The 17,356-nt window shown below is 40.2% G+C and overlaps 5 protein-coding genes across 8 annotated transcripts; all 5 read left to right on the forward strand.

Annotated features, from left to right (window-relative positions):
- Nucleotides 1-242: 242 nt before the first annotated feature.
- On the forward strand, nt 243-4,169 carry LOC133730067 (probable galacturonosyltransferase 4). Of its 3 annotated transcripts, none has more exons than XM_062157734.1 (9): nt 243-650; nt 742-776; nt 888-929; nt 1,043-1,151; nt 1,252-1,423; nt 1,879-2,151; nt 2,348-2,705; nt 2,818-3,393; nt 3,728-4,169. In XM_062157734.1, exons 1-9 carry the CDS (start codon nt 542-544, stop codon nt 4,001-4,003), a joined length of 1,950 nt encoding a protein of 649 aa, XP_062013718.1. In that variant the 5' UTR covers nt 243-541; the 3' UTR covers nt 4,004-4,169. The 3 variants fall into 3 exon arrangements, with proteins under 3 accessions (XP_062013718.1, XP_062013717.1, XP_062013719.1); XM_062157733.1 differs by having other exon boundaries at nt 244-650; nt 739-776; XM_062157735.1 differs by having other exon boundaries at nt 245-650; nt 739-776; nt 1,252-1,424; nt 1,889-2,151.
- A 403-nt stretch (nt 4,170-4,572) lies between these two features.
- On the forward strand, nt 4,573-6,222 carry LOC133730068 (cell wall / vacuolar inhibitor of fructosidase 2-like). Its single transcript, XM_062157736.1, has one exon. The coding sequence runs from the start codon at nt 5,510-5,512 to the stop codon at nt 6,092-6,094; it is 585 nt and encodes a 194-aa protein (XP_062013720.1). The 5' UTR covers nt 4,573-5,509; the 3' UTR covers nt 6,095-6,222.
- Nucleotides 6,223-6,575: 353 nt separating this feature from the next.
- LOC133730066 (pentatricopeptide repeat-containing protein At4g02750-like) lies at nt 6,576-8,922 on the forward strand. Its single transcript, XM_062157732.1, has one exon. It carries the CDS (start codon nt 6,747-6,749, stop codon nt 8,781-8,783), a length of 2,037 nt encoding a protein of 678 aa, XP_062013716.1. The 5' UTR covers nt 6,576-6,746; the 3' UTR covers nt 8,784-8,922.
- A 1,891-nt stretch (nt 8,923-10,813) lies between these two features.
- On the forward strand, nt 10,814-13,581 carry LOC133730069 (probable E3 ubiquitin-protein ligase WAVH2). The gene is made up of 3 exons (XM_062157737.1): nt 10,814-11,288; nt 11,376-11,519; nt 12,037-13,581. Exons 1-3 carry the CDS (start codon nt 11,142-11,144, stop codon nt 13,429-13,431), a joined length of 1,686 nt encoding a protein of 561 aa, XP_062013721.1. The 5' UTR covers nt 10,814-11,141; the 3' UTR covers nt 13,432-13,581.
- A 638-nt stretch (nt 13,582-14,219) lies between these two features.
- Nucleotides 14,220-17,356, forward strand: LOC133730070 (protein PHR1-LIKE 3-like). Of its 2 annotated transcripts, none has more exons than XM_062157738.1 (6): nt 14,220-14,589; nt 14,964-15,040; nt 15,126-15,180; nt 15,963-16,041; nt 16,140-16,209; nt 16,543-17,356. In XM_062157738.1, the coding sequence occupies exons 1-6, from the start codon at nt 14,394-14,396 to the stop codon at nt 17,008-17,010; spliced, it is 945 nt and encodes a 314-aa protein (XP_062013722.1). In that variant the 5' UTR covers nt 14,220-14,393; the 3' UTR covers nt 17,011-17,356. The 2 variants fall into 2 exon arrangements, with proteins under 2 accessions (XP_062013722.1, XP_062013723.1); XM_062157739.1 differs by having other exon boundaries at nt 14,222-14,589; nt 15,972-16,041.

A 17,356-nucleotide genomic window follows, 5' to 3' on the forward strand; every position in this document is an offset into this window, starting at 1 on the left:
TGTGTCTTGGTTTGAGAGATTTTGGTAAAAGTTTTTTTTTTTGAATAAATTTTGGTAAAAGTTATAATAACTAAGAGCTGAGAGAGCGAGAGAGAGAGAGCCGTCAATCACGCGTGTGTGGATGTTGACCTATGTGCCGATGATCCATCCCTCACGTGTACTTGACGCGGCCTTCCCGCGACTGAAAGGAAAATATATAGTTGGTTTACTGTAAATTGTAATTGGAATGTTGTAATAACCCAATATTAGTATTGGCCGTGTCTTTATTAATTTGATCTCTTCTCTTCTGTGTGTCTGCTTCATTCATTATCTTCTCTTCTGCCGTCGTACCAATTTAGGAAAGAAATGCTAGCGGGTGACAGATCCTCCTGCTCTGCTCTCTAATTTCAATTGTTTGGCTAACAAGACCACCATTTCCGAGCGTCCACCGCTGAGAACCAAAAGGCCGAGGAGAGAGAGAGTTTCAGGATTGGTCTCCGGCTCTCCGCCTCTGGGCTTGGTCGGAATTTCGTTTTCTGTATAAAAAAAAAAAAGAGGAAAGATGATGGTGAGGAATGTGGTGATGCTCATGCTCTTTGTAACAGTGATTGCTCCCATTATTCTTTACACCGATCGTCTTGGCTCCATTCACACCTCCTCCTCTTCCTCCTGTAAGTTCACTTGTTCGATTGCTTTGCTTCTTTCCTTTTCCTTTTCCCTTTCCCTTTGCTGAAGCCAATTGCCAATTGCCAATTGCAGCAGCCCGAGACGAATTTGCTCAAGATGTTACTGCTTTCGTAAGTTGCTCTTCATTCTCTGTGCTGTGTCTCTGGTGGATCTTTTTTAACTTTTGCATTTTCTGAATCCAACACTAATAATCTTACCTTTCAATTACCGCACACGTACAGCCTTTCAATGCTCAAACTGGCCGTCTAAATCTGCTTCCCCAGGTTATTTAAAATTCATTCCTTTCCCTTGCTTTTTGTATTTAATTGTAGCACCCGCACCCAGAGAGGTGATACTTTACTTACCTTCAGATTTTTCTTCTTCTTGTTGCCCATAGGAATTATCCACCCTCAAAGAACCCATTGGAGTCGTATACTCCGACAACTCTACTAAGTCACTTCCAGAGACAAAGGAGAGCGAAGCCAGCACCAATCACTCCCACCAAGGTACTCGAATTTCCTTATTTCTTTCTACAAATTGGTCTTTCTAATCAACTTGGCTGCATTTCTTCTCTTACTGATTTATTCTTGTTGGATGGGCAATCAGTATCCGCTAGAGTGTTGTCTACCACCACCAACGAACAAGATCTATCTCAAAAAAAAGACAACCCCATCGTACAGGTCACTCAAACACTTGAGCAAGGAAACCAACTTCTGGCCGACTCGGGTGCTAAACCAGCAACTTCTGAGCAGAATACTAATAATGCCTCGCAGAATACGGTACAAATTATGATATTTTGCCTTTAGTCTTTAGTTAGCATATTTGAATCCCTGGTTACATGCGTTGATGTCTTTAACAGCTTCTAGTTGTCTCACAAATGTAAAGTTATTCTCTTTGCCCTGGGTTTGATGGATTATCATTACCTAAGTTATGAATAAACTATTTTGGTTTTGGACATCTTCGACTACCAGGCTTTGTTTATTCACAATTGCAAATGACTCCCCTTTGTGAGTTAGGTTTTCTTGATACTAAAACATATAGACCAATGCTATATTCATGTTGACATGTTTGGAAATGGCTGCCCTTTGGCAGACTTCTAATTGAACTATGTGCAATTTTCTGCAATAAATAGTATCCATTTCTGTTACTTGCTTCCAATTCTAGTTCCTTAAACTAAACGGAATTCTTTTTTTTTTTTTTTCTCATCTTTTTATGGCTCTGCTTCTTCTTCCTGGAAATAAAGCTTGACCAGCAATCCACCCAAACCTCCGTCAAGGTTGATCAAAGAAAATCTGTCAAAACTATATCAGAAAAAAATAATCATGAAACGACTATTCCGGATGGTCGAGTAAGACATCTGAAAGATCAGCTCATCAGGGCAAAGGTCTACCTATCTCTTCCAGCTACAAGAAACAATCCCCATTTCACAAGGGAGATTCGACTGCGGATAAAGGAAGTTCAGCGAGCACTTGCGGATGCAAGCAAGGATTCTGACCTGCCAAGGAAGTATGTCTTCTCTTAACAGAAATTTAGCATTGCTAGCTCACCCGAGTTTGTCATTCCTTCTCCTGTATGATTATGTTTGTTTTATTAGTCTTCTGATTCAAAAAACTAAGTCTTTCCATATTTCTACCACGATCTACCCCTTTATCTTTCTTTGTTTCGTTTATTTCATCTGGTATAATGGTTTGTATTGATGCAGTGCGAATGATAAGTTGAAGGCAATGGAACAGACATTGGCTAAAGGAAAGCAGATTCAAGACGACTGCGCTGCTATGGTGAAAAAGCTTCGAGCTATGCTCCATTCGATGGACGAGCAACTCCGGGTCCACAAGAAGCAGACTATGTTCTTAACGCAGTTAACAGCAAAAACAGTTCCTAAGGGACTTCACTGTCTTCCCTTGCGCCTCACCACTGAATACTATTCCTTAAATTCTTCTCAAAGGAACTTTCCTAATCAAGAGAGATTAGAAGATCCCCTGCTGTACCACTATGCACTCTTCTCAGACAATGTATTGGCAGCGGCAGTTGTCGTAAACTCAACTGTTACCCATGCTAAGGTATCCTCTCCCTTGGTGCTGCCCACCACCAATCAAGTATCTTCCGTTCATGTCTTGGACCTTCAATTTTGGTTCACATCTCTAACTGATCAACTTCTTGGTATCTTGGCAGGACCCTGCAAACCATGTTTTCCACATTGTCACTGACAGGCTAAATTATGCTGCGATGAGAATGTGGTTTTTGGTGAATCCACCCGGCAAAGCCACTATTCAGGTTCAAAATATTGAAGAGTTTACATGGTTGAATTCAAGTTACAGTCCTGTTCTGAAGCAGTTGGGTTCTGCATCCATGATAGATTATTACTTTAGGACTCATCGCTCCAATTCTGATTCAAATTTGAAGTTCCGAAACCCAAAGTACTTGTCTATCCTGAACCATCTCCGGTTTTACCTTCCGGAGATCTTCCCAAAGCTCAACAAAGTGCTGTTCTTGGATGATGATATAGTTGTGCAGAAGGATCTTACAGGGCTCTGGTCCCTTGATTTGAAGGGAAATGTTAATGGGGCCGTAGAGACTTGTGGAGAAAGCTTCCATCGCTTTGACCGGTATCTTAACTTTTCAAATCCTCTTATCTCAAAGAATTTTGACCCTCATGCTTGTGGATGGGCATATGGAATGAATGTCTTTGATTTGGAGCAATGGAAGAAGCAAAACATCACAGAGTTATACCACAGATGGCAGAAGCTGGTAAGTTTAATGGTTTCATTTTTCTTTTCTTTTTTCCTCGAAGTTTTTATTGATTGGCTTGACTGCTTCATTTCCTTAAGAATTACTATGTGTGCAACAAAACTCTTACTCTTGAATGGAAACTAGCTGATTACGGAAACTCCTTAGCTCTCATTCAATTATAACATGATCAGGAAAACATGGATTTGAGTTTTAGACTTCTGTTCTACTGGATGTAGGCATAATTCAGATCAAAATTTGCATCCCTCTAAGATACATTCATGTTGCCGTACTTTACCGGCCTGTGTTTTGTCTTCTTTACCTATGTGAACCGAGTTTATTTTTGTGTGTACAGAATCATGATAGACAGTTGTGGAAGTTGGGAACGCTACCACCTGGTCTCATAACTTTTTGGAAACGCACATATCCACTTGATCGTTCGTGGCATGTGCTGGGGCTTGGTTATAACCCTAGTGTTAACCAGAAGGAGATTGATCGAGCAGCTGTTATACACTATAATGGCAACATGAAACCATGGCTTGAGATAGGTATACCCAAATACAGAAATTACTGGGCAAAATATGTTGATTATGATCACATGTATATGCGAGAATGCAACATCAATCCATAGAATGACTCTTATTATGGTATTTGGAAGTTTTTGTGCAATACCTTCTAGGCTGGCCATAAATTGTGACAGGTTTTCCTCGATATCCCTCTGTAGGCATTTTTTTGTTCCGAAGTAACAAGCTCTCAAGCTTTATTCTTTCTGTATACATTTTGATTTTTTCCCCGCTCTCGTTGCTCTTTCCTACTTATCGGACTCAAGTTATGATTACACATATCTGTAGAATTCACAATGTACTTATAAATCTTTTCTCTTATCTAGTTAGTGTATTGTACCAGTTCTTCTTGTGTTGTGCATAGATGTTATGATATCTAGTACCTCAAATAGTAGAGCGATCCTCTTCATGTCCTTTGTAATGTATATATACATGCAGCTCCGTATTGTTATGCTAATCTAAGTTCATTGCATATTTGTCTGAGTAGTACCTGATTAGCATATCATGTTTTGTTGTTGAACGGAATATTGACATATTATTACTTCAATCAGTGTTTTAATAATAGCTTGTTGAATAAACTAAGCATTGGTGCTAACTGTGGAATTAAGCTTAATCATAGGCAGCTGCATATTATTAGGGAATGGGAGTGGGGCCATCTCCTACACCTAATCGTTTTAAGCGTAATATGCGAGAGTGGTTGTGGGTGGGGCGGAATTTGTATTAGTGGAGGTTTAGCAGCGGGAGATGATGATGATGATGGCTCTTATGCTATGAATGCTGTTTGGTTCTGGTGAGTAGTGAGTAGTGACAGCCTGTTCCGTGATTATTATTATTTTCGCTTTACAAGTTGCTGTGAAGTGTACTGGAATATAAAGATCAAGAAAGAAGACACAGTGCCCACGCTTTCACGTGGCGGGTCATCCATTACCCAACGCGACGTTGATCTCTTTGCTGTCTTCTACCACAGCCCAGAATCTTCTTCGATGGGACAAAAAGAAAGCGAGGATTATTAACTTGCTCTTGAAAAAGGGTAAGAGTAGGAGGACCGTTAACTAAAGTACAATGTCACTAATGATAGAAATAATGTAGTTTGAATGAATTTAGATCTAAATTTTATGGATAAAGAAGTTTTCCCCTCCCCCTCTTTTTTGGAAAAGTGCCAATGCATATGTAGAAAAACTGAAAAAGGGAGCGGGGAAGGAGGAGCAACCATTTGACTTGGGACACATAATTAACTATCTGAACATGACTCGTACATATATATACCCTTTGAAGTTGTGAAAATGGTGTTCGGTGTTCCTCTGTCCCGTCCCATTGGGAGTACAGATCGAGATGAGACGTAAGAATGTTTTATGAATGCCGAATGCTAACTAGTAATCTCCGGGGGGGGACCTTATATTGATTTGATCGAAATGTATCCTTTTATCCTTATTGCTCAGGACAGACATGCATGTCTTTATGCATCTATATATGCCAATGTCACGTTCACTCTCCTTGGTTGCTTCACTGGATCAATTGCTTATAATACAACCAAGAAAACAAAAAACTGAAAATCGAAGAAGGCAAATAAGAAAATGGTGAAATATTATCATATCCTGAGTCTCTCAACTCTATCCTTGTTTCAATGCTTCTTCTTCTTCATACCATTACCATGTGCTGCTACCACTACTACCAAGTCTGCTGGAATTCAGCCAACCAAGCTTGTAGACGCTGTTTGTCGGAAAACTTATTCGAGTTACTCGTTCTGTGTGGAGTCTCTCTATAGCGACCCAAGGACTCCAACTGCTGACAGCTATGTGCTTGCCTACATCTCCTTTGGGTTGGCGTACCTCAATGCCTCCACCACCCAACAGCATGTTGCCCGCCTGTTAAACAAGACAGCAGCAGGGCATAGCCAGCAGCAGCTGCAAAGATGTTACCATGATTACAACAAGGCCATTTCTGCGCTGCAACTCGCTTACAACGACCTGAATTCCGAAACCTTCTTTGAGCTTGCTGATTTGGCAGGTGTTGCTTCTCTTGCTGCCGATGACTGCCAAGCTACTTTGAAAGTGAATACCACTTTTTCCCCTCTCACCAACATGAATAGTGATCTCAAGGGTCTCTGTAAAATCTGTGTGGTTGTCTCTAAACTCTTTACTGGACTTGCTCTGAAATGAGAGTTTATTTTTATTTTATGATTCATGTGAACCAACTAGAATGCTATAGTGAATGTTGATAATGACAAAACAGATGTGGGTACTGAGTGCTCTTCTCAAACAATCGACTATGGCTTAATATTTTGAGGTTACAAATTGAGTTTGTCAGTGTTTAGTTGTTGGAGCAAACAAAATGAATGACAAACAGGTGAGTTAGAGTACCAGACTTACGAAAGCAAAAATTAAGAAGTTTCAAATAATTATTACGCCAAATAGATCGAATAACTAGTTCTTGTTGCATAATTAAAGTTTTTGTTTTGCTATGCATTGAAAAATTTCTTCTTTGACAATTGTCATCAGTCATCACCTATTTTTTCATGTCATTAACCAAGTTAAAAAATAATAATATAAAAAAATCCCCTCAAACCTGGAACCTCGATGAATAAAGTGGTAGCGGTTTATTGCTAGGGTATATCACCCGGGCCAACCGTAAACCATTTCAGTGTTCACTTGTGACGGTATCAGTATGGGCCCGCCATATGCTGTTGGTAGTACTAGTGTCTAGTAATCATCCTCATCTCATGTCAACCACTGCAAGTGGCTTAGTGGTTCTTGCCTAGTTGGGCTAGGTTCGAACCCCGAAGTTGTCAAAGTGGCGAGGCACTCTGCTGCAATGCACAGTTGGAGCATTTCACATGCGCCGAAGGGGTTTATCTTGGGCCTAGGAAGCCTTTGGGTTCCCCTTGACAAAGTCAAAAAAAAATCCTCGTCCCCAAGACAGTTGAATGCTTCTGCTCAGGTGGAGCCAAACTTGAATTCGATTGAAGCCGGTCGTCGTCGTCGTCAAAAGCCAAACCTGAGTCTTTGGTATAAAAGTGATACATATAGCTGTAACTGTGAGATTATAAATCTGGGGCGCTGTGGCAAAGTGAAAGATGCAAGGAAGCTGTTCGACGATATGCCTCAACGAGATGCTGTCTCTTATGCGTCCATGATCAATGTTTACTTGAAGAACGATGATCTTCCCAATGCACAGAGGCTCTTTCAGGCCATGCCCACCAGTAATATTGTTGCTGAATCTGCAATGGTTAGTGGTTATGTCAAGGCAGGCCGTATAGCTGAGGCTCGTCAAGTTTTTGATCGCATGGAAAACAGAAATGTGTATTCTTGGACCAGTTTGATATCCGGGTATCTCAGTTGCGGACAAGTTGACGAGGCCCGTCGGCTTTTTGGTCGTATGCCTGTCAAAAATGTGGTGTCCTGGACTACTATGATCCTGGGTTACGCTCGCAACAACATGATTGATGAAGCGCACCGTGTGTTTAACCTTATGCCTGAAAGGAACACAGTCTCATGGACAGTTATGATCAAGGCTCTTATTGAGAATGATCAATTTGATGACGCACTTTGCCTCTTCAATGATATGCCACAACGGAACCTATATTCTTGGAACATCATAATCTTGGGTCTTCTTAATGCAAATAGAGTAAGTGAAGCCATCAAACTCTTCAGTTCAATGCCTCAGAGGAATGCAATTTCTTGGACTACTATGGTTACGGGGTTGGCACATAACAAGATGACTAAACTTGCAAGAGAGTACTTTGATCGGATGCCTAACAAAGATGTAGCTGCCTGGAATGCTATGATTGCATCATATGTTGACGAAGGCCTCATGGCAGAAGCCGGTGAGCTATTCAGTTTCATGCACGAAAGGAATGTTGTTACTTGGAATCTGATGATTGATGGTTATACCAAAAGTGGGCCAAAAGAACAAGCCTTAAAGCACCTAATTCTGATGCTTCGGTTTTGCTTTAGACCTAATGGGACTACCATCGCTAGCGTATTGAGCTCATGCGAGGACATGATGGAGCTAATGCAAGCTCATGCACTGGTCCTATCACATGGGTTTGAGCATGACACAGTCGTTGTGAATACACTAGTCACTATGTATTCCAGAAATGGGGATGTTACTTCTGCTAGGTTTGTTTTTGATCATCTTGGGGCTAAGGATGTGGCATCATGGAATGCAATGATATTAGCATATTCAAATCACGGATATGGTCACCATGCATTGCAGGTCTTCGCACACATGTTAAGATCAGGAGCCAAGCCAGATGACATTACTTTTGTTGGAGTCTTATCAGCTTGTAGTCATGCTGGTCTTGTCAACAAAGGTCAGAGGCTTTTCAATTCAATGAATCATGTTTGTGGTATAGAACCAAAGGCCCAGCACTATTCCTGCCTTGTGGACATCTTAGGCCGAGCAGGACTAGTGGATGAGGCTACGAAGGTAGTACGCATGATGCCTGCTTCTGAGAAGGATGCTGCCGTTCTAGGAGCATTGCTTGGTGCTTATAGGTTCCATGGAAATATTACAATGGCAAGTCTTATTGGAGAGGCACTTCAAGAGCTAGAGCCAGGTAGCTCTGGGGGGTATGTACTCTTAGCTATAATTTATGCTGCACGTGGAAAATGGGATGAATTTGCTCGAGTAAGAAAAAAGATGAAGGAGAGGAATGTGAATAAGGTTCCTGGTTTTAGTCAAATACAAGTGAAGGGCAGGAGTCATGTATTTTTTGTGGGGGACAAATCTCATCCTCAAGCTGCTGAGATTTGGGGACTGCTTCAAGAGAAGCTCCTACCACACATGTGGGAGATGGGATACTCAAAACGGAATGCTTCTCAGATTGATCACCAGAAGAGGAATTGAATTAATTAATTTTGCCAACCATGTAAATTGAGATGATGAACATCAGAAAAGATTAAATGTACAATGTACTCAAAATATAATCATATTTTGCTCGTGGTTATCAGACAAGTACTTGATTCATGATTTCCTTTAAATTTTCGGTAGCACTTGCCTGTTTATATTAAACAGTCTGCGATCTCCTCTGCTAATGTGAATCATTTGTTATTGTGATGAAGTACTTTCTGAGGCTTTTTGAACCACTCCATCTATTTGTTCAAGCTGCAACACTGAACTCTTTTTGGACCTAGGAAAGGCCGCGCTCAAACTCTGGTTTGAATAACCAAAGCACAAGGTTACAAAATATAGCTAGTTAGTTGTATCAGTCTAGGTATCTAGTTATCAAAGTATGGCTGAATTATTAGAACATGCCAAAAGTTGACCAAACAATGATAGAGGAGAATCTTTGAGCAAAGAGATGGCAAAAACGATGAAGATGATGGATTAACAGCAAAGATAACATCGACCCTATCATACTTAAAAAAAGAAAAAGAAAAAAGAAAATCATATTAGTAAAGACATTGATAAGACAAAAATGATCGAGCATTCCATGTAATTAGACCTACAGGCCATCCCCTTTATCTGTTTAATATTCAAAATCCAATTGAACCCTTTCAAGTTAATGGATTTGATGGACCAGGTCAAATTCCCGATCGAAGGATATTTGCATTCAAACATAGTTGTGCTTTGTAGGCTAGCAAGTAGCGAGGTATTGTGGACACCAGCAACCTTTGCTCTTTTCCTTCTTTTCATGCACAAGATAGATAAGCACATATCGTTGCAAACTAAAGCTTTCTCACCACATGTCAGTCACAATTCGCAAAAGAGAGAGATTCTCGATACTGTCTGTCAATAGTGAACTTTAGACTTTACTGCAGCATCAGTCGTTTTCCAAAATCAAAGGGAAATTTTGTACATTCAGGGTTTTGAACTTTTGATCTGAAATTTCAAATGACATGGGAGCTAGGTAGGGACTAAACTAGTAAACTTGATGCGAGTGAGCGAGCACATATGGAATGAAGGGGAAGAAAAGCATTTTTTGGCGCCAACCATTTGCTTTGCTCTGTCCGCCGGCCCCTCCCCGTGACAATAATTTATAAAATAGTCCAAAGACCCAGAATACTGAAAGAGTCAAACCGGCAACGTTCTTTCCTGTTTGAAACTTCGAAATTCAAGTCCAGTCTAACGGTTCTTTTCTCTTTTTGCCTCTTCTGTCTTCCAATTACCTTGTTTTTCAGACCATGTTATGATGGGCTGTTCCCGTTGTTAATTCTTAATATTTTTTATTCTTTTCTCGTCATGCCTCAAAGTTGAGTTTTGTAAAAATAATAAAATCAAGTTGAGCGATCAAAATAATATTTCTCAAATATCAGGTAATCAAAGTGTTGAATGACCGTTTTTTATTCTAAAAAAAAAAATGTTGAATCACCAAAAGTTTATATATCATTAAATTATATGAAGTAATTATTCTATAGTCTTACAATACCGCGTGACAATGGCAAATGGTGATTAGGATCAATAGCATCTTGGACTATGGTATTTGTCATGAAGTAATTGATTCATATATATCTAAGAAACGGAAACAAGTATTTGTCATGTGATTGTTCACATTGGCTAGAACTACAGTACACATGATAATCTGAAATTATCTGTCTATGATAAACACTTTTATCTAAAAAAGAACCACCAAGTTTATTATCACCGCATTTTATTAATGAGACCACATTCATTGCAATGGCCTAATAGTTACAATTTTTGCAAATTTTATCGATGAAGTTTCTCCTAACTAATGAAGTTCATTATTAATGAAGTTCTTATTTGATAAAAAAAAAAAAAAAAAAGTTTCTCCAAACTAGTAAAGATTTTTCCTAGCTAAACTGAGCAGAACATCTTTGACCTGTTTTTAAGAATAAGAGAATCCTCGAGGGAGAAGATGAAGTCGAAAGCAAACTGGGGAGCTAGAGAAAAAAACAAAAGGTAAAATAAAAGAAGTGGGTTGGAAAAGAAAAGAAGAGAAACCATAGAAAAAGTAGTCCGTGGGAATATTTAGTTGGTAAAGTGTGGGGGGTATAATAAGTGGAGTGGGTTTGAGCCAGAAAGAGGAGGAGGAGAGAGAAGCCGTCGACTCCCCAAAGCAAACATTTCATTTTCTTGTGTGAATTAATCCCATGAAAGAAACGGAAGCGAGCGATTGAGAGGCCATTGCCACTATAATTCATTATAAGCAGGCAACTGGGTTAATTGAAGGAAGGAAGCAAGCAAGGAAGGAGGGGGATCTGATATCGATCCATCCGAGACGCGCACTGTTAAGAATTGGAGAAGATGGGAGGAGGAGGAGGAGGACTGCGAAAAGCGGCCAAGAAGATGGTGGTGGCAGCTGCCAATGCATGTGGTGGTTCCTTCTCTTCCAGGAGGAAGCCTCTTGTGGACCCCATCGTCTTCTTCGATCATACCACGGCCACTGCCTCTGTCAGTCTTCAATTCTTATGTCCTCTGTTTCACTCTCCTGTATTTTTTTTAATTTTTTTTAATTTAGATCTTATATTATATTTACAGATCTCAGGTTCTTCGGCTGTGTCTCCCACCAACTCCACAGCAGCAGAAGAAGAAGAAGAAGAAGAAGAAGAATGCATTGCAAAGGAGACGGAATCTGCAATCACCAATTCTAACAATGTACCTTCTTCTTCTTCTTCTAATAAGGTAACCCCATACATACCATAATCTTCGGCTGTTTCTTCTTCTGCTTTTCTTTTTTTTCCTGCAACAATATCCGCATCTTTTCACTTACTTTTACGGTGCTGCTCCTTCTATCTAAGTTTATTAAGCCTTTTGTTTCAATTCAACCATCTTAATCTCACATTTCTCGGTTCACAACACACAAGCAAACCAATTTCTTACTTCTCCTCTTGCTGGATTAATCATTTTCACACAATCTAGTAGGGAATGTTAATGCTGTAACATGTAATCTAGTCAATTGCAAGTGCTAAACAATTTAACTACAGCAGTACATCAGATTTATGACAGATTCCATATCCATATGTATCATATTTTCTATGGTCTTTTAATTACGAGTCTGTTTCTAATTGCATAGCTACTAATAGTAACTTTATACTAAGACAGCATTAGGCCTACTCCTACTTGTTCAAATGCAGTTCCAACAATATCAACCTTGTAACGGCAGTCTTCTGAACCTTTTATTTGTTGATTCTTGTGGCAGAACTTGTGCGCAATATGTCTAGACCCTCTGAGTTACCATAGCAAGGGACGGATCTCAGGGCAGGCTATATTCACGGCCCAGTGCTCCCATGCATTCCACTTTGCCTGCATCTCTTCCAATGTCCGCCATGGTAGTGTCACCTGCCCCATCTGCCGTGCCCATTGGACTCAGCTGCCCCGCAATCTGAACCCACCTGGTGGTTCCCTTTCCTCTTGCAACCCAACTGATCCCATCCTCCAAATCCTTGATGACTCTATAGCCACTTTCCGCATCCACAGGCGCTCTTTCCTGCGCTCTGCTCGCTATGATGATGACGACCCAATTGAGCCTCCTGATCACATGCCTAATTTCCCCCGTCTCCAATTCTCTCTAGCACCCTTACCACCTAGTACTCCACCCCATAGCTTTCAACCGTCCTGGTGCACCACACACCCATATCATCCACCCCCACATCACCTGAGCTATAGCTCCACATCATTGTTACAATCGCCAACCAGGCCAAAGCCCTATGCTACTATGTATGCCTCTTCGGACAGAGCTTATCTTTCGGTGAAATTGGCAGAGCAGCGAGCAACTGATTTTGTCTTGGTTGCTAGTCCCAACGGACCACACTTGAGGCTTCTCAAGCAGTGCATGGCATTGGTGGTTTTCTCCCTTAGACCTATTGATCGTTTGGCCATTGTTACATACTCATCAGCTGCTGCTCGTGTCTTCCCTCTAAGACGCATGACATCTTATGGGAAGCGAACAGCCCAGCAGGTTATTGACCGCCTGTTCTACATGGGGCAAGCAGATCCAGTGGAAGGGCTCAAGAAAGGGATCAAGATACTTCAAGATCGTGTATACAAGAATCAAAATTCGGGCATCCTGCATCTTTCTGACACCCCAACTCGATCCTACCATGCTGCTCTCAATATGGACGTGCCCATTCCAGTGCATCGTTTTCATGTAGGATTTGGATTTGGCACTTCAAATGGTTTTATCATGCATGAATTTGAAGAGTTCCTCAGAGGACTCATAGGTGGTGTTGTTAGAGAAATCCAGTTAAGGATCAGCACAACGGAGGAAGCCAGCAGTAGGATTGTAAGAATAGGAGAGCTAAGAAACGGAGAAGAAAGGAAAATCTTAGTGGACTTGAGTGTTTGTCGACATATTTGTGTGGGATACAGCTACATAGAGGATGGTGAGATTGACGAACCTATCACAACAGGGGAAACTATGGTGAGCATAGGAGACGGTAAAAGTAATATTAGTGCTGCTGAAGCAGCTTCTGCTGGGTCAGGGACGAGCGGTCCAATTATTGGTGGGAGGCCTAGTAGTGCAGACAGTTGGGACTACCATGATCCTTACATGGCTAGAAGATGGGCCAAACATTTGCATGGCTACAGGCTTTGAATCAAATCCATTCCAACAAACAAAACACGTTCACATGAGTAGATATACACAAATCAATCATCAGCCTGCATACTTTAGGTAGTCTAGGACCATTGACTTTGTGAGATTTATGCTCCAACATTTATCAATGAAGAGAGAATGTTCACAACACGGATTTTACTTTTCATTTCGTAGCTACAATGCGCTCAGTACTGTATTCTAAACCCTAGCTTATAGACAATTAGTTGTTGTAATCCTCAATTGTTGAAAGTTGTTTTTTGCTCTAAAAGTCATGATTTTATCACTCACACTCTACTAAAATGGTGCCGAAACCATCACAGTAAATAAACTGTCACATCAATGTTTGTATTAAATTAAGCTTACTCTTTTTTTTTTTTTTTTTTTTTTTTTGTGCCCTCAACACCGTGCACTCAAGTAAAGAACTAAAATATCTTCAATATTTTCTCGATTTTTTTTTTTTTTTTATCAGATAAACAACTCAAATGTTACAACTAGTTTTTCGTGAGTCGAACTCACAACCTCTCACTTACGAATGAGAGACTATACCACTAAACCAAATGGTACTGGACTTTTCTCGAAATTTTTGTATTTTATAAACACTAATATTATTTTCCGATATTTAGGTTTTAATATACAATTTGAATATAATTTACATTAATATTCGGTATTTCTCAATATTTTTATTAAAAATCTTTTTATTCAAAATATCGATATTTCTCTATGAATTCTGGTCATGGACTGGACAGGGTGAATAGGCGTTGTTGACTTGACTGCAAGTGCCAAGTGGTTTGCCCTGTGGATCAGTAAAAAAGTGTGTTGGTGATGAAAGGCAAAGAGAGAGTCGAGAAAAGAGTGCAGAAATGGACAAATCTCCGAAAAGCGTGAAGTCGTCCAGGACAAATCTGTAGAAAGCGTGAAGCTAGCAGCCGCAGGAAGTAGCACCGCACCTGTGGTGACGGAAGATGTTTCCGAGACTGATGCAGCCTCCTCCTCCTCCTCCTCCTCCTCCGCTCGATGGAATTGAAGATATGCAAGGTCACAATCACCGAGCAGACCCTTGCCTCGTCTTGACTTCCGATCCCAAACCCCGTCTCCGCTGGACTGCTGACCTTCACGAACGATTTGTCGACGCAGTCACTCAACTTGGTGGCGCCGCTAGTCTGTTCCTCTTTCCTCTTTCCTCTTTCCTCTTTCCTCTTTTTCAATATACTGTATCTGCCTTCTTGCTCCTTCCTTGTCTCTGATGATGAGTCTTCAAATTTCATCGACACGCTAGGATTAGATCCCTTTCACTCATCTACAGCATGTAGCTTTGCCCCCCTTATCCTACTATGAAGCTTGTTTCAACAACCAAAAGCAACCCTTTGAATTTGAGGTTGTGAGTGTCACTTAGTGGTTGCTTCTGCTTGCTTTTTGTTACTAGTGAATCAAAGCTGCTGCTTCTGCTTTAAGTTGGATATATGGCTGATAATTGTTTCCTTGAATCTTCATGCTATTTACTAGTCTGACCAACGCCCTTGGATATATTGCAGAAGCTACGCCCAAGGCCATTATGCGAACAATGAATGTCAAGGGGCTGACACTTTTTCATTTAAAAAGTCATCTACAGGTTTCTTTTTGTTATTCAATGTTCATCATCATTTATCCTGAGCTCAGCCACTTGTTTCGACTTACTATTTCATATTGCATTGCAGAAATACAGGCTAGGTAAGCAAGCAGGAAAGGATATGGATGAGGTATCCAAGGATGGTAGGTTTTATTATTATAACTCTCTCTTTGTGCACAAATTTGTTTCGTTAGATAGGTGTTATATAGGTGCACATAAGATTAAGCTTGTTTTTGTTTTACTTTATTTTGTTCCTTCCTTCTTCGAGAGAAGAGGGTTCAAACTTGGGGATATCATCCAACATTGTGGAGAGAAATACCACTAAACTTATAGCTAAAGGTTTACCCACAAGCTTGTTAGGGAATGACTAACAATATATATTGTGCAAACATGATCCCTCACATTATGTCCGACCTAAACATAAAAATGTTTATGTATGCAGACAGAGAGAAACGTATAGGTGTAACCCTACACTTGCCCTTGAAAATAAATGGAGAATGGGCATGAATGCAATGTTAGACAAACTTAGGACTCCAAAAGTTTAAGCTATGAGAAAATAGCCAAGAATCTATCCCTAACACCCCCAGCACCTATGAGACTGACAAAATACAACTCAGTATAAACTGGGAAACTGCAATTGCAGAAATTCGAGCTGAAGATCTCTGAGACCGTATTAAATTTTTCCTTTGAAGCTTAAATTGAACGATGTACTAAAAAATTTCTTTATGCTTTAATAGTAGGTGCAAAAACAGTAGTTTCTCTCTCTCTCTCTTACTCTCCTTTGAAAATAACATTGTCGGCTCAAGTAAATCATACTATGCAATAGAGGCTAATCATTAACTATCTATTTTAAATGCATGTGAAAGGTATCTTTATGATTAGAATATTAAATTTATGCCTGACTTCTTGTGCCAATCATTGTGAGGATTGTCAGCTTCATACCTTCTAGAAAGCCCTGGTACTGGTAATTCTTCGCCAAATTTGCCTACTTCTGATATGAATGAGTAAGCAAGTTTACATCCTCTCTTCATAACCTTTTTTATGATTAATAGACTGTCATTTTGCATTAAAATGTTGGGTTTTACCAAAATTTCATCTTTAGGGGTTATGAAGTCAAAGAGGCATTACGAGTGCAAATGGAAGTACAAAGTAAACTACATGTGCAAGTTGAGGTATAATAACATATTCTGTAGGTTAAAATTAAATGCGTTTTTGTATTTTGTAGTCCTGGCTTCTGGATTCCTTGAACACTCAAGTTTTGATAGTGGTTTTGTGATAATCTCTGGATTTTCTTTAAATATGGTTGACAATTTCGAACCATAATCTTCAGTGTATCTACCTAGCTTGTGACTTTGCTTTTGATACAGCATTTTACAACGCCCCTATGCTCAGGATATAATTAATTGATAGTTCAAAGTGTTAAGTTCACCACCTACTAGGAAGTTGGAACTTCTGGACTTGATATCTGCATCATGCTACTTAATCTTCTTACTATATTCCTGTAGGCTGAGAAGCACTTGCAGATTCGCCAGGATGCAGAGCGAAGATATATGGCCATGCTTGAGAGAGCTTGTAAGATGCTTGCCGATCAATTTATTGGAGGTTCAGTCATTGATACTGATGGCCATAAATGTCATGGCTTGGGGAATAAGAATCCAAAAAGTTCCTCCCTCGACCCACTTGGCTTCTACTCATTACAATCCACAGATGTGGCTGGAGTTCATGGTCCGGAAGAAGAAGTGCTAACTAGTGTCCATCCCCAAAGGGCTGATTGCTCCACTGAAAGCTGCCTCACATCACATGAGAGTCCTGGAGGACTAACTTTGGAAGGATCTCCAGGTGATGGGAAAAAAAGAATGTTGAGCTTGGAGTCGGCAACTGCATCTCTAATTTGGGGTGAAGCCAAGGTGAGAACCCAAGAGATTAATCTAGCCCCAGTTGAGCCTCATGGAATTACTAGGTATGGCATATAGGCCCGAAACATGTGTTTGAATGGTTGATCATCTCGTGATCAGAATCAGATCCTTATGTTCACTCTGTGCATTACAATATTAAAATGTAAAATTTTCGGTCTTCCTGTCCATCTAGTTGGCAGGAATTGGAAGTGGCAACTAGGTCTCCCAACTCCCAAACTGTAAATTCAACATACTAGGGGCTTAAATACCAGAACTAATTGCTTCTGATTTTCGCAAATCATGTGGCAGAAGTTGCATGGACTGAATTTGACTTTATGCAGCATCTTCAATTATGTATTTTACTGCAGTCTTGAAAACCATAGGATTTGAGAGTGCTTTAATCAACTTCTGCATTTTTGTGATC

Source organism: Rosa rugosa, chromosome 2, assembly GCF_958449725.1.
Source record: "Rosa rugosa chromosome 2, drRosRugo1.1, whole genome shotgun sequence".
Classification (NCBI taxonomy): Eukaryota; Viridiplantae; Streptophyta; class Magnoliopsida; order Rosales; family Rosaceae; genus Rosa; species Rosa rugosa.

What these genes read in the sequence shown, in the direction of transcription:
- LOC133730067 (XM_062157733.1), top strand. Translation starts at nt 542, where the DNA reads ATGATGGTGAGGAATGTGGTGATGCTCATGCTCTTTGTAACAGTGATT. An exon ending in CACCAATCACTCCCACCAAG is followed by an intron (nt 1,152 to 1,251) that starts GTACTCGAATTT and finishes ATGGGCAATCAG; the next exon opens with TATCCGCTAGAGTGTTGTCT. An exon ending in CAACTGTTACCCATGCTAAG is followed by an intron (nt 2,706 to 2,817) that starts GTATCCTCTCCC and finishes GTATCTTGGCAG; the next exon opens with GACCCTGCAAACCATGTTTT.
- LOC133730068 (XM_062157736.1), top strand. Translation starts at nt 5,510, where the DNA reads ATGGTGAAATATTATCATATCCTGAGTCTCTCAACTCTATCCTTGTTT.
- LOC133730066 (XM_062157732.1), top strand. Translation starts at nt 6,747, where the DNA reads ATGCACAGTTGGAGCATTTCACATGCGCCGAAGGGGTTTATCTTGGGC.
- LOC133730069 (XM_062157737.1), top strand. Translation starts at nt 11,142, where the DNA reads ATGGGAGGAGGAGGAGGAGGACTGCGAAAAGCGGCCAAGAAGATGGTG. An exon ending in ATACCACGGCCACTGCCTCT is followed by an intron (nt 11,289 to 11,375) that starts GTCAGTCTTCAA and finishes TTATATTTACAG; the next exon opens with ATCTCAGGTTCTTCGGCTGT. An exon ending in CTTCTTCTTCTTCTAATAAG is followed by an intron (nt 11,520 to 12,036) that starts GTAACCCCATAC and finishes TTCTTGTGGCAG; the next exon opens with AACTTGTGCGCAATATGTCT.
- LOC133730070 (XM_062157738.1), top strand. Translation starts at nt 14,394, where the DNA reads ATGTTTCCGAGACTGATGCAGCCTCCTCCTCCTCCTCCTCCTCCTCCG. An exon ending in CCTACTTCTGATATGAATGA is followed by an intron (nt 16,042 to 16,139) that starts GTAAGCAAGTTT and finishes TTTCATCTTTAG; the next exon opens with GGGTTATGAAGTCAAAGAGG. An exon ending in AACTACATGTGCAAGTTGAG is followed by an intron (nt 16,210 to 16,542) that starts GTATAATAACAT and finishes ATATTCCTGTAG; the next exon opens with GCTGAGAAGCACTTGCAGAT.